The 27,830-nt window shown below is 43.8% G+C and overlaps 1 protein-coding gene across 6 annotated transcripts in view; it reads right to left on the minus strand.

Annotated features, from left to right (window-relative positions):
- Nucleotides 1-27,830, minus strand: part of LOC126993979 (uncharacterized) — a 33,919-nt gene that overhangs the window by 3,487 nt on the left and 2,602 nt on the right. For 4 of the 6 annotated variants that reach the window (XM_050853205.1, XM_050853202.1, XM_050853199.1 and 1 more), the window contains 6 exons: nucleotides 26,783-26,929; nucleotides 22,411-22,646; nucleotides 21,249-21,431; nucleotides 10,829-10,892; nucleotides 8,914-9,055; nucleotides 8,286-8,496 (listed from right to left, as the gene is read on the minus strand). In XM_050853205.1, coding sequence (XP_050709162.1) covers nucleotides 10,870-10,892; nucleotides 21,249-21,431; nucleotides 22,411-22,646; nucleotides 26,783-26,929 — 589 coding nt within the window. In that variant the 3' untranslated portion in view covers nucleotides 8,286-8,496; nucleotides 8,914-9,055; nucleotides 10,829-10,869. Of the gene's footprint in view, nucleotides 1-4,609; nucleotides 5,141-8,285; nucleotides 8,497-8,913; nucleotides 9,056-10,828; nucleotides 10,893-21,248; nucleotides 21,432-22,410; nucleotides 22,647-26,782; nucleotides 26,930-27,830 lie in introns of those variants that run through there. The other 2 variants (XM_050853200.1, XM_050853204.1) reach the window with 2 other exon arrangements.

A 27,830-nucleotide genomic window follows, 5' to 3' on the forward strand; every position in this document is an offset into this window, starting at 1 on the left:
GCTTGAATGTATTGTGCCCTTGGATAGAGATTAGAGATAGTACCGGAACTTAGGGATCGGACTTACGAGGAAAGACTCAATAGCATGGGGCTCACAACCCTGGAGAGAAGAAGAGGAAGAGAAGACCTGATAGCGGTGTACAGGGTGGCGAGCTGGGTGGAGAATCTGGACAGGGAGGACCTGTGTGTGTGGAGTGAGAGAGAAATGAGAGGACATGGAAAGGAGTAGAGGGCGACCACGTGTAGGCGAGATGTGAAAAAGTTTAGCTTCATAAACAGAAGCATTGAGCTGTGGAATGGACTGGAGGAGGAGGTGGTTTGTGCAAGAAACATTCATGATTTTAAGGAAAAGTTGGATAGGAGCGGATATGGAGACGGGACAGCGCGAGCGTAGCTCTTTTCCCGTATGTCACAACTAGGTAAATACAACTAGGTGGATACACACACACACACACACACACACACACACACACACACACACACACACCACTCCGGTAGCTCAATTGGTAGAGCGCTGCACTGCAAGTCTTCACGGCCAAACAGGCGGCAGTTCGAGCCCCGCTCAGGCCAGATTCTTTCCGTTGACTAGAAGTGGTTACTGTCCCCCCTTGAGCAAGAGGGATGGGGTGTGTGGTGTGTGAGGTCTTGGCAGTACCCAGAGATCGACAATAATGAGCACTTACTCACGTCGGGAGGGTACCTGCTGGCAAAAGCAAGTCCAACTCATGATCAGGCCGTGGTGAATTACACACACACACACACACACACACACACACACACACACACACACACACACACACACACACACACTTTAAGGCACTCTGAATAGGGGCCCCAAAACCCCTTCCAGGCTGCCGGCACTTCCCTTGAGGCTCTGGAACAAGCACTGCAGACAGACAGACACACACACCTCACCCTTGGGACCTAAGATGACCTCCACAAACACGTGACATGACTATTTGCTTTATATACTTGATACTTATATTTTACCTGAAATGACACACAAACACTAATAACGTTCATAATATATATAAATGATATGCCAAAGGGTATAAAAAGTTATATGAGCTTTTTTGCAGACGATGCAAAGTTAATAAGGAAAGTGAAGATGAAGGAAGAATGTGAAGAACTGCAAAAAGACCTGGACAGAGTGTATAGATGGAGCCAGTTATGGGAGATGGAATTCAATGCAAACAAATGGCATGTTATGGAAATGGGGAAAAGTATAAAAAGACCGAGGAAAACATACAGGATGGGAGGAGAAAACGTAGGTAGTACATGAAGAAAAAAGATTTGGGAGTAACGATGCAAGACACACTCCCCAGAAAAGCACATAAACAAGTTATTTGGAGAAACCTACAGGATGATGCAAAATATAAGGGTTGGATTATAGACTTTTTAACGGAGAGAGAAATGAGAACAGTAATCAGAAACAATAAATCAAGCTGGACGGAAGTGACTAGTGGAGTCCCCCAAGGATCGGTGCTGGCTCCGATTGTTTTTTTTTTTTTTTTTTTTTTACAACAAAGGAGGCAGCTCAAGGGCACACAAAAAAGGAAAACAATAATAAAAAAAAAGCCCGCTACTCGCTGCTCCTAAAAAAGAAACAAAAGAGGTGGCCGAAAGGAAGATCAAATACGGGAGGAGAGGTGTCCTGATACCCTCCTCTTGAAAGAGTTCAAGTCGTAGGCAGGAGGAAATACAGATGAAGGAAGATTGTTCCAGAGTTTACCAGCGTGAGGGATGAAAGAGTGAAGATGCTGGCTAACTCTTGCATAAGGGGTTTGGACAGTGTAGGGATGAGCATGAGTAGAAAGTCGAGTGCAGCGGGGCCGCGGGAGGGGGGGAGGCATGCAGTTAGCAAGTTCAGAAGAGCAGTCAGCGTGGAAATATCGATAGAAGATAGAAAGAGAGGCAACATTGCGGCGGAATTGAAGAGGTAGAAGACTATCAGTATGAGGAGGAGAGCTGATGAGACGAAGAGCCTTAGCCTCCACTCTGTCCAGAAGAGCTGTGTGAGATGCATACTCCATACGAGGGCGGACAAGGCCCCTGTATATGGACAGCAACTGTGCAGGGGAGAAGAACTGGCGGAGACGGTACAGAACGCCCAGCCTCGAGGAAGCTGATTTAGTAAGAGATGAGATATGAAGTTTCCAGTTGAGATTTTGAGTTAAGGATAGACCGAGGATGTTTAGTGTTGAGGAAGGTGATAGCTGGGTGTTGTCAAAGAATAGGGGATAGTTGTTTGGAAGATTGTGTCGAGTGGATAGGTGGAGAAACTGTGTTTTTGAGGCGTTGAAGGACACCAGGTTCTTCTTGCCCCAATCGGAAATAATAGTAAGGTCTGAGGCTAAGCGTTCTGCAGCCTCCAGCCTTGAGTCGTTAAGTTCCTGAAGGGTGGGTCTTCTATTAAAAGAAGTTGAGTAATGCAGAGTGGAATCATCGGCGTAGGAATGGATAGGACAGTTCATTTTGGAAAGAAGATCATCAATGAACAACAGAAAAAGAGTGGGAGATAGGACAGAACCCTGTGGGACACCACTGTTAATAGATTTAGGGGAAGAACATTGACCGTCTACCACGGCAGAAATAGAACGGTCAGAAAGGAAACTGGAGATAAAGGTACAGAGAGAAGGATAGCAATATATATAATTGACATGACAGAAGGGGTGACAAGCTATATGAATATGTTTGCTGATGATGCTAAACTAATGAGGAGGGTGGCTAATGAAGATGACTGTGTAGCCCCAAGCCAAGATCTCGACAGAATAAGCGAATGGTCACGCAAATGGGAAATGACATTCAATACAGAGAAGTGTAGCGTGATGGAGTTTGGTAAGAGCAGTAGACGAATATTGGGGAACTACTCTCTGAGTAATGAAAGAATCATGAAAAAAACAGAACAAAAAGATCTCGGAGTGACAATAACAGACAAGTTATCCTTTGGAAAGCGTATAAATCGGATAACTGGGGAAACATACAATCTTCTTAGAAACTTAAAAGCAGTATTAACATATTAAGATGAAGAAATGGTGAAGAAACTAATAACATGGATGATACGTCCAAGGCTGGAATATGCAGCGTTAGTGTGGTCACCTAGATTGAAGAAAGAAATTAGAAAGTTGGAAAGAATACAAAGAGCAGCGACCAAACTACTGGAAGCTCTGAGAGAACACACTTATGAAGAAAGACTGGAGAAATTGCGACGGACAACACTGGAGAGCAGAAGAGAGAGTGGGGACCTAATAGCATTATACAAGATACAATAGAGATTGGAGAAATTGGACAGGGGGCACGTGCCCCCCCCCCCCCTCCTTCAGGAACTCCTTTTTGTGGGTTTGTTGGAAGTTCTCGAGAATGACATGCCATGCATGGCTGTGACCGCCCAAATAGTTTAGATCAGCGGTTCTTAACCTGGGGGTCGTGACCCCCTAGGGGGTCGTTTGGGGTTTCTTGAGGGGTCGCGGAGGGTTTGGGAGAAAATAATTTATTTCATGTATGTGAAGGCGCAGCACCATTTTGAATCATGAAAATATGAGGCCAAGCAAACTGATGGTTCATTTTGAGTCTTACCATAGCCAACTGGTGGACAAAAGCTTGGACTACTTCAAGCGAAAAGAAGCTGCTCTGAAGGCCAGTGCATCGATTCCACTGGTCAGTTCCCTCGTCAGAACAAAGCAGCGCGATGGAGGCTTCATACAGAATTGCTCTAAAAATCGTGCACACCAAGAAGCCTCATACAGAGTCATGCCATTGGTGAAAATCTGATTAAGCCTTGCATTTTGGAAACAACGATCAAAGGTGATTTATGTATAACAGCAGGCACACAAGTTGAGGGCAATTTCCCTTTTGAATGATACAGTCAAAAGTAGGATCTCAGACATGAGTGAGGACATTCTCCTGCAAGTGGTGAGTGCTGTGAAGAGTAGTCCTGTTTATTCCTTGCAACTGGATGAGTCGACAGATGTTGCCTCATGTTCCCAACTTGTTTATGTTTGCTACTTTGACAAGGAAGGTATGAAGGATGAGTACTTGTCCTCTGAGCCAATAGCCACAACAACTCGTGGGGAAGATATTTTCAAAATCCTAGAAGCCTTTCTCCTTATTAAACATGGCTGAGTTGGGAAGCACTTGTCGGTCTGTGTGCATATGAGGTTCCTTCCATGATGCGTGAAGAATGTCGCTCCGCATGTCTCCTTCACTCATTGCATGATTCATCTTTATGCTTTGGCAATGAAGACTATCCCACCTGGACTTCAAGAAGTGCTCACAGACGTTGTGAAGATTGTGAAGCACATCTGAGGGAGCGCAACAACTTCAAGGATTTTTAAAATACTTTGTGAAGAACTGGGCTCTGACTTCTCTGTTTTCCTGTTTCACACGGAGGTACGTTGGCTCTCACGTGGCAAAGTTCTGAATCGCTTGCTGCAACTTCGAGAAGAAATAACGATGCTGTTGCAAGAAGGTCGTACCTCAAAAGAAAATCTTCACGAAATGATGCAAGATGACTGTTTCGTAACAAAGGTTGCCTACTTGGCAGATTTTCTCTGAAGTGAATTCCTTGAATATTTCACTCCAAGGAAACCTTGCAATGTTCGTGACAAAGTGGCAGTATTCAAGTGTAAGATTCAACTTTACGTGAAAAGAGTTCAGGTCAGTGACAACTTTCTACCCTCATATGACAACTATCCTAGATTCTATGGCAGAAGCTGAATGCAGTTTCCGTGAGGAGATCTCGGCTCATCTTCTGGCAGTGAATGACGCCATCGAAAGTTACTTTCCAGGACTGGATGACCGCTGTACTGATGCGTGGATCTCCAGACCCTTCTCAGTGAAGGACAGTGCCATCTGTGATACTGATGTTGCTGCAAAGGTAGAATTTCTTCAAATTCGTGAGGATACTCAGTTGAAAGTCGAATTTTCTGAACAAGAGCTTCCGACATTTTGGGCAACACTGAATGACGACTATCCTCTTCTCTCGGTGCGTGCACTGACCATACTGGACCTCGACCCATCGCTGCGAGGCTGGATTCTCATCAATGATGGCACTGAAAACGAGGGCACGCAGTGACTTGTGACTGACAGCGACATGAGGTGTTGCCTGCTGAGCACTGCTCCTCGCTCTGATGTACTTGTGGCTGCAAAACAATGACGTCAGTCCTCCCACTGATTGAATAAGTAGGTTTTATTTTATGTGCGTTAGTTCCAATAGCATTTGTAGGGGATCTGTGGCTTTTTCAAGGTCTTTTATTTGTAATATTTTCAATAAATCAGGATCTTCATATAGTTTTGTTTTACCTTACACAAAGGTCACCATTACAAAATGTATTATAGGGGTCACGGCAATACCCTGGAAGGTCTCAAAGGGTCATACGATGAAAAAGGTTAAGAACCACTGGTAAAGATTGTGCCCCCCCTATCTGAAATACTGGCTATGCCCCTGGGAGTGTGACAAGAGGGAATAGTAGGAAATTGAAGAAGAGGGACTGTAGGAGAGACGTCAAGAAATACAGTTTTCCATACAGAAGCACAACAACATGGAACGGACTTGACGAGGAGACTGTATGTGCAAAAACGATTCATGAATTTAAAGCCAAACTGGATAATAAGCATTACAGAGACGGGACAGCACAAGCCTAGTACAGCTCTTTTCCTGTATTTCACAACTAGGTAAATAAAACTAGGTAAGTACACTGGATCTCAAAAGTATCGGTGCAGAGGGTGCCCGATGCCGTCCAAAAACGTTCACACAGGTGCTGGTGTTGTGGGTGGGAAGGGTTGGTATGTCTGGCTGTGGCTAGTTCGGAAGGTCAGAATCACTGGGCTCATGATTCGGAACAGTGTTCACGAAAGCCTAACATAGTCATTGTCGGCCAACAACGTCTGTCAGTTCCGATGGAGACCTCAGAGTCAACACGTGGAGCTATCGTTGCCCTACATGAAGCGGGCCACACCAATTCCGATATTGCGTATCCACCTTACCGTATCCACCGCAACACAGTAGCAAGGTGGATACGGCGACATGAAGACACTGGTGAAACAGAAGACATACCACGGGTCGGCCGGCCACGCTGCACCCCCCCCCCCCCAGAACGATCAGATAAATTATGTGATTGACATGATACTGATAGTATAATACTAATTACAGTTATATGAGGCATAATGATGACATGCTAGTGTGTAAACGATGTTGACAATGTTACGTAATACCGCTAACCATCAGCCGTCTGTATCTTTATCTGTGTATTCCTTTATTGTTTACTAGGCCATAGTAAATGCCAGTGCCGCTGCTTCAAAAAAGTCGACGTGCTCCTGGACAAACCTTCACAGCTGAACTGGTGGCATCCATGCCCAGACGGCTCAATGCTGTGTTAGGAGCGGGTGGAGGATATACTCAATATTGATAATTAATAAAGTTGTGAAAACATGTTACTTTCGTTTCCCTGAACATATGACACATTATACTATAAATGTAGTCTTATTAGAGCATATCGTAATATAGTAAATTAATGTGCCTAATGGATCATATTATGATAGCGAGCCAACTACCAATTCATCAACAATGCATAGGTATTGCACAGTGCATTTCGTAGGTGATGTGTTAACGTGACACATGACGCGTTAGGCATAGGTATTGCACAGTGCATTTCGTAGGTGATGTGTTAACGTGACACATGACGCGTTAGGCATAGGTATTGCACAGTGCATTTCGTAGGTGATGTGTTAACGTGACACATGACGCGTTAGGCATAGGTATTGCACAGTGCATTTCGTAGGTGATGTGTTAACGTGACACATGACGCGTTAGGCATAGGTATTGCACAGTGCATTTCGTAGGTGATGTGTTAACGTGACACATGACGCGTTAGGCATAGGTATTGCACAGTGCATTTCGTAGGTGATGTGTTAACGTGACACATGACGCGTTAGGCATAGGTATTGCACAGTGCATTTCGTAGGTGATGTGTTAACGTGACACATGAGGCGTTAGATGTATTGACACAAGATAAGAGTCGTTGTTTATCACATGCTAGCACTATCAGCGCATAATGATGGCCCTGTATACGTAACCACCAGTGTCAACCATATTACCGTATATCTGTCTCCCATGATAAATGACCAACGTCACACTGTGTGACCAATGTCTGTTTCTATAAACACTAAAATAAGCTATATAAGTATATAGTAGGAAGGGGATATCGGTACTGGTAGTTGTATGGCATCTCTGGACATCAGGGCTACCAACATGTGGCACGTCGGACACCAACATTTCACTGACGATCGAACTGTTGTCCAAAATGTTTCACACACATTGTGCACCGATACTTTTGCGATCCAGTGTACCTAATACTAATACCAATTTACAAATTGTGGAATAAAATGGAAGAAGTAGATAACGAGTTGCTTTCCATATACGTACAGGGGCCTTGTCCGCCCTCGTATGGAGTATGCATCTCACGTGTGGGGGGGCTCCACTCACACAGCTCTTCGTCTCATCAGCTCTCCTCCTCTTACTGACAGCCTTCTACCTCTTAAATTCCACCGCGATATTGCTTCTCTTTCTATCTTCTAACGATATTTCCACGCTGACTGCTCTTCTGAACTTGCTAACTGCATGCCTCCCCCCCTCCCGCGGGCCCGCTGCACACGACTTTCTACTCATGCTCATCCCTATACTGTCCAAAATTCTAATGCAAGAGTTAACCAGCATCTCCATTTTTTCATCCCCCTTCACTGGTAAACTCTGGAACAGCCTTCCTTCATCTGTATTTCCTCCTGCCTATGACTTGACCTCCTTCAAGAAGAATGTATCAAGACACCTGTCCACCCGAAATTTACCTCTCTTCTGGCTACTCTTTACTTTTTACTCTTGTGGGAGGCGTGTAACAGGCTTTTTTTTAATCTTTTCGTTACCCTTACTCCAAAATATAATAATAAAATAAAAAAAAATGCTAGCCTAACTTTCACTATTCCAGAGTGAGTATGGCCACAGAAACTCGCCTTGCAGCTCTCGCTAGCTTTCTCACTTTGTGTGGCCACGACCTTACACTCTCAGCCCTAAATCAGCCCTCTAAAAAGCCCCAAATTCTTAAATCCATAGCACCCTGACAGCTCCTTCTCAGCCCCTTTCCTTCCCTTCTACTCCTTTCAACCCCAGGCACCAAAATCAGCCCCAAAAATTACCCGTCACTTTTTTTGTCTCTCAGCACTGATAGTAACCTTACAGTCTTATCCCTGCCCTCTCGCCCTTAAAAACAGCCCCTTCAGACCCCAATCACCCACCTCTTAGATTGGCGAGGGCTACGGTGTCTCCTAGGCTTGGGTGACCCGTACTTGATCTTGAGGTTGCAGGCGGGTTCGATCTTAGTATAGGATGTCATGCAGCTCAGCCTGGGACAGTCCTGGGTTAGCTTGGAGGTGGAGTGTGACGCGCCGACGCAGCTCCTCGGGAAGTTTCCAGTGACAAGACTCCGAGGGTGACCGAGATCTTAAACTATGGGGTAAGGGAGGGGTTATGAGGGGGGTTGGGGGGGGAGGGGAAGGGAGGGGAGGAGAAGGAAGGGAAGGGAAGGGAAGGGGGAGGTTCAAGAAGAAAACAAATAAGAAAAAAAATGTATGAAAAGAAAATTTATATTATAAGGACAGAAAAAAATATAAAGAAGAAGAAGAGGAGGAGGAGGAAAGGGAGGAAGGGGAGGGAAGAAGGAAATAATTATAAATATGAAATAGTTAAAAATAATAAATAATAACTAAAATAAAATAAATAAATATATAAAAAGTGTGTAACTCTCTCTCTCTCTCTCTCTCATTTTCTTATTTATTTTGTCTTTCTCTTCTTACATGCCTCTTCTAACCCTTCCCCCTCCTCCTCCTCCTCCTCCATAGCTATGCTTCCTACGTCTCCTCTTACGGGAGTCCCGATGCTGTAAGGAATCCACTTCTGTGTCCACTCCAGACAGCTGGTATCCACTCTTAGGGGTCAGGTCGTGAACGGTGGCTGTGTGACCCCCGACCCGCATGTGGTGACCTGCGCCCATTGTGGCTCATCTGATCTGTGGATGTGGGAACTTTTTTTGGGGGGTGAGAGAGAGAGAGAGAGAGAGAGAGAGAGAGAGAGAGAGAGAGAGAGAGAGAGAGAGAGAGAGAGAGAGAGTGTGTATGATGCCCTCTAGCCCCCCCAAAAGCTGCCAAAAGTACAGGCCTGAGATGAAATGTGAAAATAGGGTGAGTTGAAGGGGCGAAAAAATAAAAAAATAAATAAAATAGGAAGGTTACATTTGGTTAAGTTAGTTTGATTTAATTTGGCATGCTCAGAATAAGTGTGGAAACGAGGGGTCGCAGGGTTCACAGTCTCCCATTAAGGAGGTTACGTTAGGTTAGGGCAGTGTGGCCCCTTAACTGGGGATTTCCTACCAGAATACCTCCCCAAGCTACAGGAATGGACCAAAACTGTCTGTGGCTACAATTCAATGAAGAAAAATGTAAAGTCCTGCACCTTGGGAGGGTATATCCAGCACACCAATACCACATGGGAAATACTCAACTATCCCCCAAAGAGCCAGAGAAAGACCTGGGACAATATGTTACCAGGCTACCAGTGAAGGGATATCCAGCACACCAATACCACATGGGAAATACTCAACTATCCCCCAAAGAGCCAGAGAAAGACCTGGGACAATATGTTACCAGGCTACCAGTGAAGGGATATCCAGCACACCAATACCACATGGGAAATACTCAACTATCCCCCAAAGAGCCAGAGAAAGACCTGGGACAATATGTTACCAGGCTACCAGTGAAGGGATATCCAGCACACCAATACCACATGGGAAATACTCAACTATCCCCCAAAGAGCCAGAGAAAGACCTGGGACTATATGTTACCAGGCTACCAGTGAAGGGATATCCAGCACCCCAATACCACATGGGAAATACTCCACTATCCACCACAGAGGCAGAGAAAGACCTGGGAGTGTATGTTACCAGGCTACCAGTGAAGGGATATCCAGCACACCAATACCACATGGGAAACACTCCACTATCCACAACAGAGGCAGAGAAAGACATGGGACTATATATATTACCAGGCTACCAGTGAAGGGATATCCAGCACATCAATACCACATGGGAAACACTCCACTATCCACCATAGCCAGAGAAAGACCTGGTACTATATATCGCCAGGCTACCAGTGAGGGCAAAATCCTTGCCAACCGCAATGGATGGGTTAATTCAGTATGCTCAGATTAGTTCGAAAACAAGGGGGATCGAGGGAAGTGAGGTTATTTAACTGAGAATAGATGGCGCCACTATAAACACTTGCCTGTGCCAAGATGGGCTCGGACTCACCACCAGGCCCCTAAAAAAGAAAGCTTAACGGCACTGTGGGCTTGGACATAAAAATAACAAAAAAAAAATAATAAATGCAAAAATGATGGGGAAGTCTGAAGCACCCCTGTTTGATAGGTTACGTTAAGTTAGTTTAAAAGGTTATGGCTTCAGGAGTAGCCAACAGAAGTTAACCCATCCGCTGCAATTGTCAGGAACTTTGCCTTCACTGGTAGCCTGGTAACATAATAGTTCCAGGTCTTACTCTGTGGGGGATAGTGGAGTGTTTCCCATGTGGTATTGGTGTGCAGGATATTCCCTCCCAAGGTGCAGGACTTGACATGTTTCTTCACTGAATTGTGGCAGACACTTTTTGTTCCATTTCTGTAGGTGAACCTTCAGCTGTAGCTGTAGCTGAAAACCTTCACTTCCTAACACAACACACACACACACACACACACACACACACACACACACACATATACACACACACGTACCTTTTTAGCAAGCCGCCCCAAAGCCATGACTCCACCTTCGTTCACCTGTGCAGGAACCTGACACCTGTGGAAGAAGAGTTGTGTCCATAGCCTTAAATGTCTGGGGTTACATTAGCTTAGGTTAGCTTAAATTTATTCCCCTTCCTCAGATGAAATGTGAAAACGGGGGGGGGGGGGGGTGACAAGGCCCCCTGTTAGGTAATTCATGCTAGGGTGAGTTAGGTTAGATTTTTTGGCTTGCAGTCTATTCCGATGGAGGTTTAGGATAGGGGGGGATGTTAGAATGGGCTGGTGTTTTACGCCAGAAACAGCTGCTTGACTACTTAAATGGTACACACCAAAATCTAACACAAAAAATAGTTAGGCTACCCGATCACTTAAAAACACACGAAAATCTACCAGAAAAAATAGTTTGGCTATCTGATTACTTAAATACACACCAAATCTACCAGAAAAAATAGTTTGGCTACCCGATTACTTAAATACACACCAAATCTACCAGGAAAAATAGTTTGGCTACTCGATTACTTAAATACACACCAAATCTACCAGGAAAAATAGTTTGGCTGCCTGATCACTTAACCTATGGGCTTGGGCTATGGGAATGCCGAGAAGTGGCCGAGAAACGTCAAAATTACACTGCATTTTGAGACTAAGAAAAGAGCATGGAACGTACATCAGGGTACTCCTCCCATAACCATAAAGCCATTAAAAATATTAACTTTTACTCAAACTCTATTCTTTTTGGGTGGTGTTTGTTACAAAATAAAGTCTTGTGACGCGTGGCATCTAGCCGAGAGTCGCTTGTTGTCTACTTTAGAGAATTTGTCAAGTGATTACTGTGTGGATAGCTAATTCAGTCTGCCATGACCTTACAGCACCACCTATGACAAATGAGCCCACCTCAAGATCAATCACCCACCACAATGCATGCATGGTGCTACCACCGCCTACAATTAGCTCAAATTAGGCGTTTTGAGCTGAGCCCCAAATGGGGTCTGTCGTTTCAGCGTACTGACTCGCGGGAGCCCAAAAACGGGTCCGCCAACACTGCCGGGTTAAATACGCACCAAAATCTGGAAAGAAAGTTGGAAAGTTTTGTTTGGTCGGTGCAACATCTGTGGTCATATGCCGGAGAAAGACAGAAGGGGAAGGAATTATAGGAGAACGGAACAGATCCCAGGAGATGGACACAACCTCCGATTAATACCTGGTACTCATTCACTGCTGGGTGGACAGGGGCGTAGGGTATCGGAAAAGCCGCCCAAATTTTTTCACTCCTCCCAGAAATCTAACCCGGGCTCTCTCGGTTGTGAGCCGAATGTGCTAACCACTGCATCACGAAGCCCCCCGCCAGCGCTGGAAAACGAGAAGCTCTCTCCAAACTGAACGGCGTGCGTAACTATGTATATGTCGATGCTAAGTGACTAACTGGCACCTCTTTTGCCCCTTAGACGACTCCCTGCTAAAAATACCCTACAGTTCCTGCCTACGCATCATGACATCTGCAGAGCGATTATGTTCCCTCAGCCGTCCTGTTTCGGCGGTCTTCCTTTAGTTTCTGCTCATCGTGTGCGTGGTGAGCGTAGTCTTGACACCTCCAATGATTTACCTCATGTTCTAGGTGAACTAATATCTTGTTCACAGGAGTGTTCAGAGGAGTGGGATGCGGAGGTTGTAACTTTTTTAGATTAATGGAATTCCAGCCAAATGGTCAGTCACAATCATAATCTGATTTCACAGTTGAGTTATATGGATGATTTTCTGCAACTTTTATTCAATGAGATTCATTCCAGTATGAATAACTACAAAAAAAAATTGCGTTTCACTGCAACTTTGGCTCTGTAGGCAGTAAATCTCCAGGTCAAAGATTATAAACTTTATTTTTCAGACTCCATCACGATAAAATGAGCAACTTTTCTTCAATACATTTTCCTGTATGTTGCACCAGTAAAAACTTGGAATATTTCGGGAATCATGGAATTTCAGCCAAATGATGAGTCTAAATCATAATCTGATTTCGCAGTTGAGTTATACGGATGGTTTTTTACAACTTTTATTTAGTAAAATTCATTTCAGAATGAAAAAAAATACAAAAAATTACCAAAATTATTTATGGAGTTTCACCACAAATTTGGCTCTCTGTAGGCAGTAAATTTCCTCGTCAAAGATTACAAACTATGTTTCCCAGACTCCATTGTGATAAAATGAGCAACTTTTCTTCAATATTTTTTTCTGTACGTCGCACCAGTAAGAAGTTGGAATTTTTCAGGAATCATGGAATTCCAGGCAAATGCGACAACCTAGAAAGAAACGGATTTCAAAGTAGGGTGCATCAGAAAATTTCCTATAAAACATCTGTAAGGGGGCCGGCTACGGGGTAATTTTCAACTAATATATATTTGAAATTTGACAAATGCGCATTTTTCGCTCAGCGTGTCCAGGATATCTTAAACTGTCATGTGGTCAAGTTTGTTTTCATAAAATTAAATCCCCTCCCCCCCGGAAGTCATTTTTAAATGTCCCGCGCGGTTGCGTCGTAGCATGACTCACGCGCGAACACATGCAGTTTCATTCAGTGCTTCACTCCAAAGTTTGGATCAAGTGCCAAAAAATGAAGTTTTACGGCTGCTTGAGGGTTATGTTCCTGGTCCAACATACAGCACTGGAACACAACTTTGGGTATACCGATGAAAACATCTCGATTTACGCGATTTTGGTTTACGCGTTTCTTAAATAACACAGGGTCGAAAATCCAAGTAAATGTTTACTTTACAGGTTTTTTTCACTTATACGCGATATTTTATGAAGTGGCCACCAGATGTCTCACGCAACTGGACTCACACGGTGCTGCGGCCACAGCTGAGCTCAGTTCTTCCTGCGCGCCACTTGAACAATACAGTACCCACGCTGCCATACTGCTCAACAATGGGGGTGGGCAGGTACCGGTACCAGTACTGGTTCTAACGGCACCAGCTACACGGTACGGTACCGGTACCAGACTGTTCGGTACCGGTACTAATACTGGCCAGTCGCTCATGGTGTCCCTCATTTCTTCCTGACATGAGTGAGGTTGAGACTGAGTGCCTGAGTGGATATCTCAGTGATATGGATATTCTCTCTCTCTCTCTCTCTCTCTCTCTCTCTCTCTCTCTCTCTCTCTCCACTGAATGAAGTGAATATTTATTTTTCGATAGAAACCTACCTCTTGTTTGATTTACATTGTTTTTTTTATTTACGCGACCTCTTCAAGGACACAATACTCGCATAAATCGAGAGTTACCTGTACTACATATCCTCGGGTCTGAAGCAGGATTGCAAGAATCCCTTCAGTGGCTAGACCGGGAAAGATCACGGCATGCAACACCCAAGACAAAGAAGAAAAGAAATGAGAAGAAGGATGAGACATACCAGCCTGGAGGATTCTAGATAAAATCTGGCTACAATGAGGAAGGTGGCGCCTTCTGACACCCCACCTGCAAGTGAGTAATACTTTCTTAGAAAGGGGGACCAGATGCCTTATTATTCTGAGGTATGTTAGCAAGGTATATACAATCATCTGTGAAAATTTCATGCCAATCAAATAAGTACAAATGGTAGGACAGGGAGGAAATGGAAAAAAATCTTTAGGAGCCAATATCTCGAAAAGTCTGATCGACTTTTGTTAGGTATCATTTGAAACTACAACTTAAGGACAATATTTGCCCTCTATAAAATTTCAAAAAATATCAAAAGAAAACGGGACACAGAGTGGAGAAAACTATGTGACAATTTCTTTTCGAAGACTAAACATTTTTTTTTTTCTAGCTGGGAAATGTAGATACGTAAACAAAGTTTCTGTGGTATTTTTTTTCAAGGCGATTAACTGAAACAAAGTCTGTGAAACAAAAAAAAAAGAAATATACGCTTTGTTTGAGTATCTCCTAAACTTCACCCGAATTTAATGAAATTCACAGAATATCATATACCTTTACATCAACAAACAACATACTAAAACTTCAAACCTATTGGACAAACTGTATGTGCAGGAGGACCCACCGTAGGCGCCCCCTTTAATGACTTTTTCTCAGTTTCACGGTGTATTTATCGATGACATTTGCGTCATGGGAGATCACCCGAGAAAAACTTTAGCGGCTCTGAGGGGTTAAATACACACCAAAACCTACCACAAAAAATAGTTAGGCTACCTGATTACTTAAATACACACCAAAATCTACCACAAAAAATAGTTAGGCTACCCGATTACTTAAATACACACCAAAATCTACCACAAAAAATAGTTAGGCTACCCGATTACTTAAATACACACCAAAATCTACCACAAAAAATAGTTTGGCTACCCGATTACTTAAATACACACCAAAATCTACCACAAAAGATAGTTAGGCTCATAGGTGGACGTTATCACGATAAGTTATCGCGATACTTTATCGCTGATAACAAAATCGGGTTATCGGCCATCCGCTACTTATTTAAATATATATCGGTATCTTCGTTACTTTTGTAACCAAATTAGCGATAATCGATACTTTTTTTCTGCCTTTCAGAAAAAAAAGTTGTCTCCTGCCCACTGCGCATGTGTGGCCGGGCGCCCGGTGTTGAATGAAAAATTTTCGGGGTGTGAAATATCTTCGGTGAAGAGATTTCATACTTAGATGATCAACATTAAAACACTAGCTTATTTTTTTATGTTAGACTCAAAAATCAATATATCAAAGAGACAAATCATTTTGCCTTGCCCCAAAAATTATTATTCACTGCCTCAAATTTGATATTCCATATTCGTTTGTGAGCATGCCATGGTATTGAAGGCACCCGGTGTTGTGTTATTTGGTGTCCCATCATCAAAACAAACAGAGCGCATGTTCAGACCAGTAAGCGTAGCCCTGTACAGTCTCACAAAGCTTTTTAACACATCAAGAGTTGCTGGAAGGCTGAATCAGACAAACAGTACCACCATCCTCGCTGTTTCTAGAACGACACTCTGTACATATAAATACAACTCGTACAGAGTGTCGTTCTAGAAACAGCGGGGATGGTGGTAGTGGTACTGTATGTCTGATTCAGCCTTCCAGCAACTCTTAATTACGGTTAAAATTCTTTGTGAGACTGTACAGGTCTACGCTTTCTGAGCATGCGCAGTTCACAAGAGACCAGTGTTTGTAAAAAAAAGCGCCAGCTTTTGACGGTGGGGACGCCAAATAACACAACACCGGTTCAGGCGTTTCTAGTATTACCGTTCATAGGTACGTGTCAACGTGTGGTTTTCAGGTTTTATAAGTTTTATAAAATACAAATAATATTAAATTTGAATACATGTATGTTTTTTTTTTTATTTGAAATATCAATATATTGTCGTTTTCGCCTCTCGGACTTATCGCTAGCTAGTATTGGAATTGTGGATCTATATCAAGTATCGGTTATCGGTTATCGCCTATATTTGTGTCTCCAGTTAACAAATATCGGTTATCACCGATAAGGTTTTCCATTATCAGTTATCGGTTATCGGGAATAAGGTTTTATGTTATCGTGCCCAGCTATGGTTAGGCTACCCGATTACTTAAATACACACCAAAATCTAACACAAAAAAATAGTTTGGCTACCCGATTAGTTAAATGCACACCAAAATCTACCATCAAAAAAAGTTTAGCTACCATTTTACTTAAATGCACACCAAAATCTACCAGAAAAATGTTTGGCTACCCGATTACTTAAGACAGGATGACCAAGAGTCAGTTAAGAGAGCAAGATGATCACCAGTAGAACGCCCCTTGCGGAACCCTTCTTAGGCACAGGCTGTATGAAGGCATACTTCCAGCGTAAGGAAAGGTACGTAAATGTTGATAGGCAGAGACGAAAGAGTTTGACCAGGCAGGGTGTCAGCACAGAAGCACAGTTTTTAAGGACAATAGGAGGCACTCCATCAGGTCCATAAGCCTTCTGAGAGTTAAGGCCAGAGAGGGCATAGATAACATCATTCCGAAAAATCTTAGTAACAGGCATATAGGAGAGGAGGGAAAGAGGAAGAAGTGAAATTGGAGGAGATATTTTTGGCTAGATGCCAGAAGTCTCTGGAAGAACTAGAAAAAGCAAGGTTTTGACATTTGATATGGATGAAAGAGGTTTTGGTAAGTCGAAGAATAGATTTGGCACGATTCCGGGCGGACACGTAAAGATCATGGTTAGCAGGAGTGCGAAGGCTCTGGTATCTATTGTGAGCTGCCTCTCTCTTTGGCAGCACAAGAACAGGCTTAGGTAGCTTAGTTACTACTAAGAGAAGGAAGAAACACCAGCAACACAATTAAGAAAGGGAAGATGCTTGACAGACTTAAAGAAATATAGCTCCCCGCAACAGACTAAGTGAGGATGTAGTATTGGCAAGGAGTGTGAACAACTTTAAGGAAAAGCTGGACAAGTATAGATATGGAGAAGGGACCACACGAACGTAAGCCCAGGCCCTGTAAAACTACAACTAGGTAAATACAACTAAGTAAATACACACACACACACACACACACACACACACACACACACACACACACACAATAAGAAATTGAAGAAGAGCGACTGTAGGAGAGACAAAGAAATAGTTTTCCATAGAGAAGCATAACAACATGGAACGAACTTGACAAGGAGATTGCGTGTGCAAAAACTATTCATGAATCTAAAGCCAAACTGGATAATAAGCGTTATGGAGACGGGACAGCACGAGCCTAGTACAGCTTTTTTCCTGTATTTCACAACTAGGTAAATACAAATACTAGATAAATACACACATTGATACCTTCCCCCTAGCTCACTCAAGTCACCCTTCCCCCAGCCCTCTTTCCCTTCCCCAACCTCCCATTCCCCCAAATTCCTTTCCCCTGCCTCCCCAGTAATCTTTCCCTCATCCCCCAGGTTCCCCCCTGCCCTCGCCCCCCTACACTAGCCCCGGGGCAACTGATGAAGAGGAAAAAAGAGGAAGAAGAACAAGAGAATAAACTAAATCACTTACACACACACACACACACACACACACACACATACACACACACACACACATACATACACACACACATACATAATCACCCTTCCCCCAGTCCCCAGGCTCCCCCCTTCCTCCCCCAGAGCAAGAAAGAAGAAAAAAGTAAGAAAAAGGTTAAAATAAAATAAAAGAATAAACTAAAGCAAATCCATGCATGCATACACACACATACACACACTGCTGTCATAGGATTGGAAAATACAATGGAGAAAAAGATAGACCAATTAGGATTCGATTCAAGGCACAGAGCAAAGCAGAAGAGGCCCTGGCAGGAGCTTGGAAGCCAGCGGGAGAAGAAGACACCAAAATGATGTGGCTGAGGAAAGATTTGAATGAACAAGAGAGAGACAAGTTGAATGAACTCAGAGGTGAGGTTCGTGATTTAAATGAGAAGAGATCGGAAGAAGATAAAAAGGAGCCTTTTTGGAGAGTAATGGATATGAAAGTGAGGAAGTTGTTCATGGTGACGAGAGGAAGGAGAGAAAAAGTCTAACAGGAAAGGAGGAAGGATGGAAAGTGTCTTATACGAATATCAATGGTATAGTGTCATCATGGATAGAGTTTAATGACTATTTGAGAGACAGAGAACCTGATATTGTGGGGCTGACAGAAACTATGTTGTGTGACTCTGTTGAGGTGGTGGGGATTGGAGAAGGTGCAGACAATATATGGAGGAGAGACAGAAAGAGAAAACAGGGAGGAGGTGTGATGCTGATGGTAAGGGAAGGCATTAGAGTGGAGGAGGTGATTGAGGGTGAAGGCTTGGTAGAGGTACTGAAAGTGGAAACTGTGGGTGCTGAAGGAAGAAGGAGGCAGCATGTAGTAGGGTATGTGCCACCAGGAACCAACGCATGGAAGGCCCGAGAATATGAACAAATGATACAAGACAAAGTGAGTTGCCTGGATGGAATGTTGAGAAGGGGTGACAGAATAATTTTAATGGGTGATTTTAATTGCAATGGGGTAGAATGGGAGGATTGGCAAACACAGGGAACAGAAGTCTTTGGGGAGGAAGACTCCTGCAACTGGCAATGGAACATGTGCTGACGCAATGGATTAAGGAACATACTAGATTCAGGAAAGAAGGCGAGGCATCAAGATTAGACCTGGTTTTTAGCAAGGAACTGGAAGTAATTGAAAGTATAAAAATAGACTGCCAAATAGCAAAAAGTGAGCATGCAATTGTGGAATTTGAAGTAAAAGAAGAGAGAACGATTGACCGAAAAGAGGATCACAAAATAGGGAGAAGTAACTACTCTAAGGCAGACTTTGTTAATATGAGAACTTTTTTTGAAAATGCAAATTGGAGTGGGCTGTACAAAGCCAAAAGTACCCAAGACAAGTGGGAGGAGTTTTTAAAGCTGTACAAAGAAACCAAGAATAGATATGTCCCTGAGGTAACCAAAAAGGATGTTGGTAAAAAGAAGTGGTTTAACAAAAGATGCGAGGCAGCTAGAAAAAGAAAGGAGGAAGCCTGGAAGGGATGGAGGAGACGAAGAAGAATCAACGCGTGGAACAATTTCAAACAAGGAAGGAATGAATATACAAAGATTAGAAGAGAAGAAAAACGGAAATATGAAAAAGATATAATCGACAAATGCAAAGACCAACCTAAATTATTTCATAGACATGTGAACGGCAAATTAAAGAATAGAGAAACAATCGATAAACTGAAAATGGGTGGAACTGCATATGAAGACCCAGCAGAGATGGCAGAAGTGATGAACAACAGCTTTCATAGAGTTTTCACAAAGGAAGACGAATTCGTACAACCACCGGGCCAGGAAAGAGGAAGGGTTATGCAGGAGATACAGTTAACGGTGCAGGAGGTCAAGGAAAGCTTGAACAAGCTGGATGTAAGAAAGGCGACAGGGCCGGATGAAGTGTCAGGCTGGATCCTGAAAGAATGTAGTGAGCAACTTGCAGAGAAACTGCACTCCATAATGAGTGCCTCCCTGCGTGAAGGAAGGGTACCACAAGATTGGAAGAGAGCAAACATAGTACCAATTTATAAAGGAGGAGAGAGAGAGGACCCATTAAATTACAGACCGGTATCACTCACTAGTGTGGTTGCAAAGATATGTGAGAGGATGGTTAAAAACAGGTGGTCGGATTTTTTGGAAAGTGAGAGTTATCTCTGATTGCCAGTTTGGATTCAGGAGGGAGATCGTGTGTCACCAACTTGTTATGTTACTACTCAAGGGTGGCAGATTTAATACAAGAGAGAGAAGGCTGGGGGGATGGAGTGTATCTGGATTTGAAAAAGGCATTCGACAAAGTACTGCACAGAAGACTAATTTGGAAGATTAAAAATAGGGGTGGAGTTGGTCATGGACTGATTAAGTGGCTGGAGGACTTCCTAACTAACAGGGAAATGAGGACAATAATCAAGGACAAGGTTTCCAACTGGTGCCCAGTGAGGAGTGGGGTCGCACAAGGTTCGGTGCTGGCGCCAATAATGTTTGCTGTTTATATAAATGATATGGTGGAAGGAGTGACCAGCCATGTGAGTTTGTTTGCAGATGATGCAAAGCTATTGAGACGAGTCAATGATGTGAAGGACTGTGAGGCATTGCAGAGGGACCTGGACAAAATATGGGAGTGGAGTGGTACATGGCAGATGGAGTTCAACCTTGGGAAATGTAAAAAAAATAGTTTGGGAGGATGTGAATATGATTATAAGATGGGAAGTGAGATAATATGCAGAGGAGTGGAAGAAAAAGATTTGGGAGTGACTATCTCAGAGAACATGTCACCGGACAAACACATCAACAGGATAACGGGACAAACTATGAATTTGCTGAGGAACATAAGGACGGCATTTGTGTATTTGGACGAGATGACGAAGAAAATAATAGTTACAATGATAAGGCCAAGGTTGGAGTATGCAGCAGTGGTCTGGCCTCCTCATAAAAAGAAGAACATAAGAAAGCTGGAAAGAGTACAGAGAATGGCAACTAAGATGGTACCGGAACTTAGAGATCAGACTTACGAGGAGAGACTCAATAGCATGGGGCTCACAACCCTGGAGAGAAGAAGAGAAAGAGGAGACCTGATAGTGATGTACAGGGTGGCGAGCGGGGTGGATAATCTGGACAGAGAGGACCTGTGTGTGTGGAGCGAGAGAGAAACAAGAGGACATGGAACGAAGTTGAGGGCGACCACGTGTAGGCGAGATGTGAAAAAGTTTAGCTTCCTAAACAGAAGCATTGAGCTGTGGAATGGACTGGAGGAGGAGGGGGTTTGTGCAAGAAACATTCATGATTTTAAGGAAAGGTTGGATAAGAGAAGATATGGAGACGGGACAGCGCGAGCGTAGCTCTTTTCCCGTATGTCACAACTAGGTGAATACAACTAGGTAAACTATAGTAATCTCTTTCTTCCCCCCTCACCCCTGGTCAGCTGGTGCAGGGTGAGACACATGGTGGTGAGGTTCCCCTGGCGCATCTCTCCCCTGAAGCAGCAGAAGCACACGCGGCAGTCCAGCGTGACCTCCTTCAGCCAGCGGTGGTCGTGGTGCAGCCCGGACAGCACGCGGTGGCAGGGACAGCACTCTGCCCCCTTGGCCTCACCACCTGGGATGGAGGGCGGGGTTATTGAGGGGGAAATGGGAAGGCAGTGGAAGGGGGCGAAGTCATGTCTCCTACACATCCTCACACACTGGAGTGGTGTCATATTTCCTACACACAGTCTGGCACACTTCCCACACAAAACATGTGTCCGGCACATTTCCTACACACACACTGAGTACCCAGCGTGTTATAACCCATACTGGTGCCCGGCACATTACAGTCATGATCAAGATCTCCCACACAAAATGGTGCCTTCAGTGTGACTCTACTGGTGTACTGTCACGGCTGCTGCAATGCTGCAATCCCGTGTTTGTATAAAAGTGAAGTGCAAACGTTTGCAAAGTTTTTGCAGAGGAAACAGTTGCATTATGTAAGAAAGAGTACAAAATGCTGGAGAATATTAATGTGGGATTTTATTTTCTCTGCTTGACTAAAGAATATCACATGAAATTGTAAAGCATGTTAAAATTGGTTTTTGTGAGCACATTCATCTCAAAGGAACTTTTAAATGAATAACTCAAGACTGTCATGCATGACAGTTTATGGTATAAATCAACAAAGAATGACTTCACTTTGTTGTATAGAAAGTCTCATTAAAAAGGAACCATAGATGAGTTTTCTGAGTCAGGACCTATAGTGACTGTTTGGGGTTTTGTTAGGTTAAGTTTAGGTCATCTTCAAATACATGATAGCTAGCACCATAGGGTATAAATCAACAGAGAATGACCGCACTTTGCTGTATAGAAAGCTTCATTAGTAAGGAAGCATAGATGAGAATGGGAGATGATAATGATAGCATAACAACCACAGGAATAACTGTAGAAGGGTAATAATGTACATGCTGACTGGTTGGAAAGTTTTGGAAGGTCAGGTTTAGTCGGCACAACATCTGTGGTCATGTGCCGGAGAGAGACAGGAAGGGAAGGAATTATAGGAGAAGAGAACAGATCCCAGGAGACGGGACACAACCCTCGATTAATACCTGGTACCCATTCACTGCTGGGTGGACAGGGGCGTAGGGCATTGGAAAAGACGCCCACATTATTCCACTCCGCCCGGGAATCGAACCTGGGCTCTCTCAGTTGTGAGCCGAGTGTGCTAACCACTGCACCACGAAGCCCCTGATGCTGCCTGGTATCTTGGCTGCTGACGTTGGGCTCACAGGTGGACTCCAGTATCTCTTCCAAGGGTACAGGAAGAAAGGGTAATTTTGTATTTCTGAAAATACAAGAGGCTGTCACAACCAGCTCCATATTATGAAATGTCTCTGGCTCCCATTATGACTATTTCCCAAGGCCACAAGAAGATTAATGGGGTTTTCACGGATGCTTGTCCCATTCACGGTGAAGAAGTCATGTAAAACTATCAGTAGGATCACAAAACAGTCCAAGAAAATCCCAACAGCAACTTCTACCATGAGAGGCTTTTTCAGCAGGCGAACTGACGTACCAAGGTGCTAATTAATACTGGCTGAAGAATGAAGGAAAGAAGATGAAGCAAGAATGAAAGAAGGATGAAGCCAAAATGAAGGAAGATTCTATCTATCTATATCTCCGACGTCTTGCTCCCTCGCGGGAACTTCCCTCCAGGGGGTGGGGTGGGCGCAGCAGAAGTGTCTCCATCTCTCCCTGTTCTGGCACTCCCTCTCAGCACACTCACTCCTGCTACTTCCAACTCTCTCGCTCCAGTACTCACTCACCCTACTGATCCACTTCACAGGTGACACCCGCTCCCTCAGTCCTTCCCTCATACTCTCTTCATGAATTCACTCTTCCCCATTCTCATCACGTGTCCAAACCATCTCAATGCATCACGCTTCACCACTCCACTCCTTCTGCTGTCACATCCTTACCAAATCACTCATACACGCTGTCATTACCTTCTCCATCCCATCCTGACACACACATACATGCACCTCTTATGTGACTCATTTCCACTGCACGCATTCTCCATTGCTGTGGTGCATTCCATGTCCACGCCTCTGATGCACATGACAGAGTTGGCAGGATAATACTGTTCCTTATTCCCCTCTTTGCCTCCATGCTCACACTTCTTCCTTTCATAACTCTCCCCAATGCATCCACCACCTGTCTGCCCTTCACTGCTCTCTCCCTCACCTCACCTTCTATACTGCCATGCTTACAAAAACCTGTCCCCTAATATTTGAACTCAGTCACCTCCTCCCCAGTCTTATCCTTCACTTCGTTGTGCCCTCTGCTCTAACTCTGTACAGCTTTGCAAAATCAATGACCTGTTCTCTCACCCTCTCAAATACCATAACCTTACTATCTCCAGCATTCACTCTCAGCTTCCTCCTTTTACACACCCTGTCACACTCATCCACTGTCCTCTGCAGCGTCCCCTCATTCTCTGCCAGCAACACTGTATCATTGGCAAACAGGCCCCAACCAGTGACTCCTCCGTACCTCTCACTTTCAGCCTTGGCCCAAGCTCCCCCACTCTGGCTTTCATTTCTCTCATACAACCGTCCATGTACATACACATTGAGAAGCCATGGTGACATCCCACACCCCTGTCTCACACCCACACCAACACCAAAACTCTCACTGAACTCACAATTCACTCATACAGAGGCACTCGCATCCATATAGAAGGATCATATTCCCTCCAGCAAATACCCTCCCACACCATATATCCTTAGAACATCCCACAGCCCCTTCCTGTCAGCCCTGTCATATGCCTTCTCTAGGTCATGAATGCAGCACACAACTTCTTATCCTTCTCTAGGTACTTTTCAACTTGTATTTCCAGTGCTAATATTTAGTCCAAACAACCCCTCCCCTTCCTAAAAAACCCTTGTTCATCACCTACACTCTTCTCAGTTATTTTCTTCAGCCTCTCATTCAAAACCCTTCCACACACTTTTCCTGCCACACTGAGTAGACTTGTTCCCCTGTAACTATTATAGTCACCTCTGCTCCCTTTCCCTTTGTACAGCGGCACAACAACAGCCTTGCTCCAGCCCTTCGGCACCTCACCCTGCTCCCATGCTGGGCTACACATCCATAACATCCATTCCACAACTACCCCTCCTCCATACTTCAACATTTCTGCTGTTATGCCACCAGCTCCAGGGACCCTGCCTACTTTCAGCTTGTTCATTGCCTCCTTTATCGCACCTCTCTGCACCCTCCCCTGTGGATCTGGCTGCCCTACAGTGATCTTTATTCCTACAAGGAGGAAAGGAAGAATGAATGAAGAATGAATGAAGATGAAACAAGAATGAAAATAGGAAGATGAAGCAAGAAGGAAGGATGGAAGATGAAGCAAGAAGGAAGGAAAATGAAGCAAGAAGGAAGGAAGGAAGATGAAGAACCAAGAATGAATGAATGAATTAAGATGAAACAAGAAGGATGGAAAATGAAGCAAGAAGGAAGGAAGGAAAATGAAGCAAGAAGGAAGGATGGAAGGAAGGAAGATGAAGAACCAAGAATGAATGAATGAATTAAGATGAAACAAGAAGGAAGGAAAATGAAGCAAGAAGGAAGGAAGGAAGATGAAGCAAGAAGGAAGGATGGAAGGAAGGAAGATGAAGAACCAAGAATGAATGAATTAAGATGAAACAAGAAGGAAGGAAAATGAAGCAAGAAGGAAGGAAGGAAGAAGGAAGATGAAACAAGAAGGAAGGAAAATGAAGCAAGAAGGAAGGAAGGAAGAAGGAAGATGAAGCAAGAAGGAAGGATGAAAAATGAAGCAGTGTGGAAGGGTTTTGAATAAGAGGCTGAAGAAAATAACTGAGAAGAGTGTAGGCGATGAGCAAGGGGGTTTAGGAAAGGGAGGGATTGTGTGGACCAAATATTTGCACTGGAAATACAGGTTGAAAAGTACCTAGAGGAGGATAGAAAGCTGTTTGCTGCATTCATGGACCTGGAGAAGGCATATGACAGGGCTGACAGGAAGGGGCTGTGGGATGTTCTAAGGATATATGGTGTGGGAGGGCATTTGCTGGAGGGAGGAAGATGAATACCAAGAATGAATGAATGAAGTAAGATGAATCAAGAATGAGCTTAGAAAAATGAGATTATATTAAGTAATGAGATTAGAAAAATGAGATTAGAAGAATATATAAAAAGAAAGAAAGGAAAAAGAAAGCAGAGAAAAGAGAAAAGGGAGATTAAGAAAATATATAAAGTAAATAGTTTTGATGAAGAAGAAAAATAGGATTAGAAAAAAATATATTAATCTTGTTTTGGGTGAAAAGAAAAATGAGATTAGAAAAAAATATTTAAAAGAATGGAAGGAAAAAACGATAAAATGGAGAGAAAAGTGAAAAATGAGATTAGAAAATATATTGAAGAAACATGAGATTACAATAAGAAATGAGACAAAAATGAGATTAGAAAGAGTAGGAAAATGAGATTAATAAAATGAGATTAGAAAGAGTTGGAAAATGAGATTAGAGAAATGAGATTAATAAAATGAGATTACATTTCATATTCAGAAAGATTTTGTCAGTAAATTATGATGGTTATAATCCACAAGGGTCTGCTGAATAACCTGTTCCTGACCTAACCTAACCCCACCTGACCTCCCTATTCCACCTCTCCATAAGTATCCTTCTGTTCCTGACCCATACAAACAAGGCAGCTCTTGTAAACCTAATCCCACCTAACCTCACTAGACTATGGGAAGAGTACAACAATCTGGTGGCCTTGATTCCACCTCTCTCATGTGACAAATAAGAAAATAATAACATAGGGAATCTTCAAGAGGGTGGCAGACCTATACAAGGCAGCTCCTGTAAACCTTACCCCACCTAACCTCACTCTCCTACGCACTGAATATCACAATCTGGTAGCCTTGATTTCACCTCCCCACCTCTGTCTGTCAAGTACCTTCTGTTCCTGACCTCTACAAAGCAGCTCCTGTGAACCTAAACCCTCCTCATCTCACTCTCCTATATAGTGACTATAACAGTCTGGTAGCTTTGATTCCACCTCTCCACAAGGGTGTGTTTAACACCTACGCTGCGATTGGCATGGATTTACCTTCACTGTTGGCCTGGTAACATATAGTTCCACGTCTTTTTCTGCCTCTGTGGTGGATAGTGGAGTGTTTACCATGTGGTATTGGTATGCTGTATTTACCCTCCCAAATGCAGGACTTTACATTTTCTTCATTGAATTGTAGCAGCCACTTGTTGCTCCACTCCTGTTGCTCGGTGAGGTCTTATGGTAGGAAATCCACAGCCAAGGGGATAAGTACCCTTCTGCTCCTGACCTGTACAAGGCAACTCTTGTAAACCTAACCCCGCATAACCTAACTCTCCTGTGCGCTGAATATGACATCCTGGTAGCCTTGATTCCACCTCTCCACAAGGGTCGGTTAAGTACCTTTTCTTCCAGGGGACATAATTCCAGATGATTGGCAAGGCCCCTGTCCTGAGCCTGGTGGTCTGGCCGGTGCGGTCAAAACACTTCTCTTTCTTGCTGCCGGTGACAGTGATCCACCTCTTCTGCAACTCAGGGGCTTTTGGAAACCTGGAAATACAAGAGAGTGAAGGAGAAAGCTGACAGTGAATGCTGGAAAGAGTAAGGTTATGGTATTTGAGAGGGCAAGAGAGCAGGTCATTGATTTTGCAAAGCCGTACATAGTTAGAGCAGAGAGCACAGAGAGAATGGAGGAGGTGACTGAGTTTAAACATTTGGGGACAGTTTTGTGCAAGCATGGCAGTATGGAAGGTGAAGCAAGGGAGAGCAGTGAAGGGCAGACAGATGGTGGGTGCATTGGAAAGAGTTATGAGAGGAAGAAGTGTGAGCATGGAGGCAAAGAGGGGAATAAGGAACAGTATTGTCCTGCCAACTCTGTCGCATGCATCAGAGACGTGGACATATTACTATTAACCCTTAAACAATAGGTATTGTTTTCACAGAATGGCCCCTGGAGACGGGTAAAAACAGCTGCTATTTTTGTTGTTGTTTATTCACATTGTATGAAGTGTCTTAACTCACTGAACACAGCAGTGAAATCCAAATTGTGATATGTTGTGTAACAGTCATGCTAGAGCGTATGGTATGTAGCCAGGGTGTGGTCTGTGGGCACAAAACACTGCTCCGGGCAGCGTGGAGGGCCCCTGCCCAGGACGCAAAACATGTCAACACAGGCTGGCCACATGCTGCACACTTCCTCCCTCTCACAACTGAATGTCAATAATATGAATTAATCTTTACACTGAAATAATTTAGACATCATCTGCTCACTCACTTTCAGTTCTCCTCAGAGCTGGCTGTTTCAGGCGAGGGAACACACCCCTTACGTGTGGCCTTTTCACCCTGCACCATTGTCATGGCAGCACTTGCTGGCCTAGAGTGCAGTACAGATAGTGAAATAACACCATCACTATCTAAGTCACTCTCACTACTGTGTCACTACTCACAATGC

This window comes from Eriocheir sinensis, unplaced genomic scaffold (assembly GCF_024679095.1).
Source record: "Eriocheir sinensis breed Jianghai 21 unplaced genomic scaffold, ASM2467909v1 Scaffold70, whole genome shotgun sequence".
NCBI lineage: Eukaryota > Metazoa > Arthropoda > Malacostraca > Decapoda > Varunidae > Eriocheir > Eriocheir sinensis.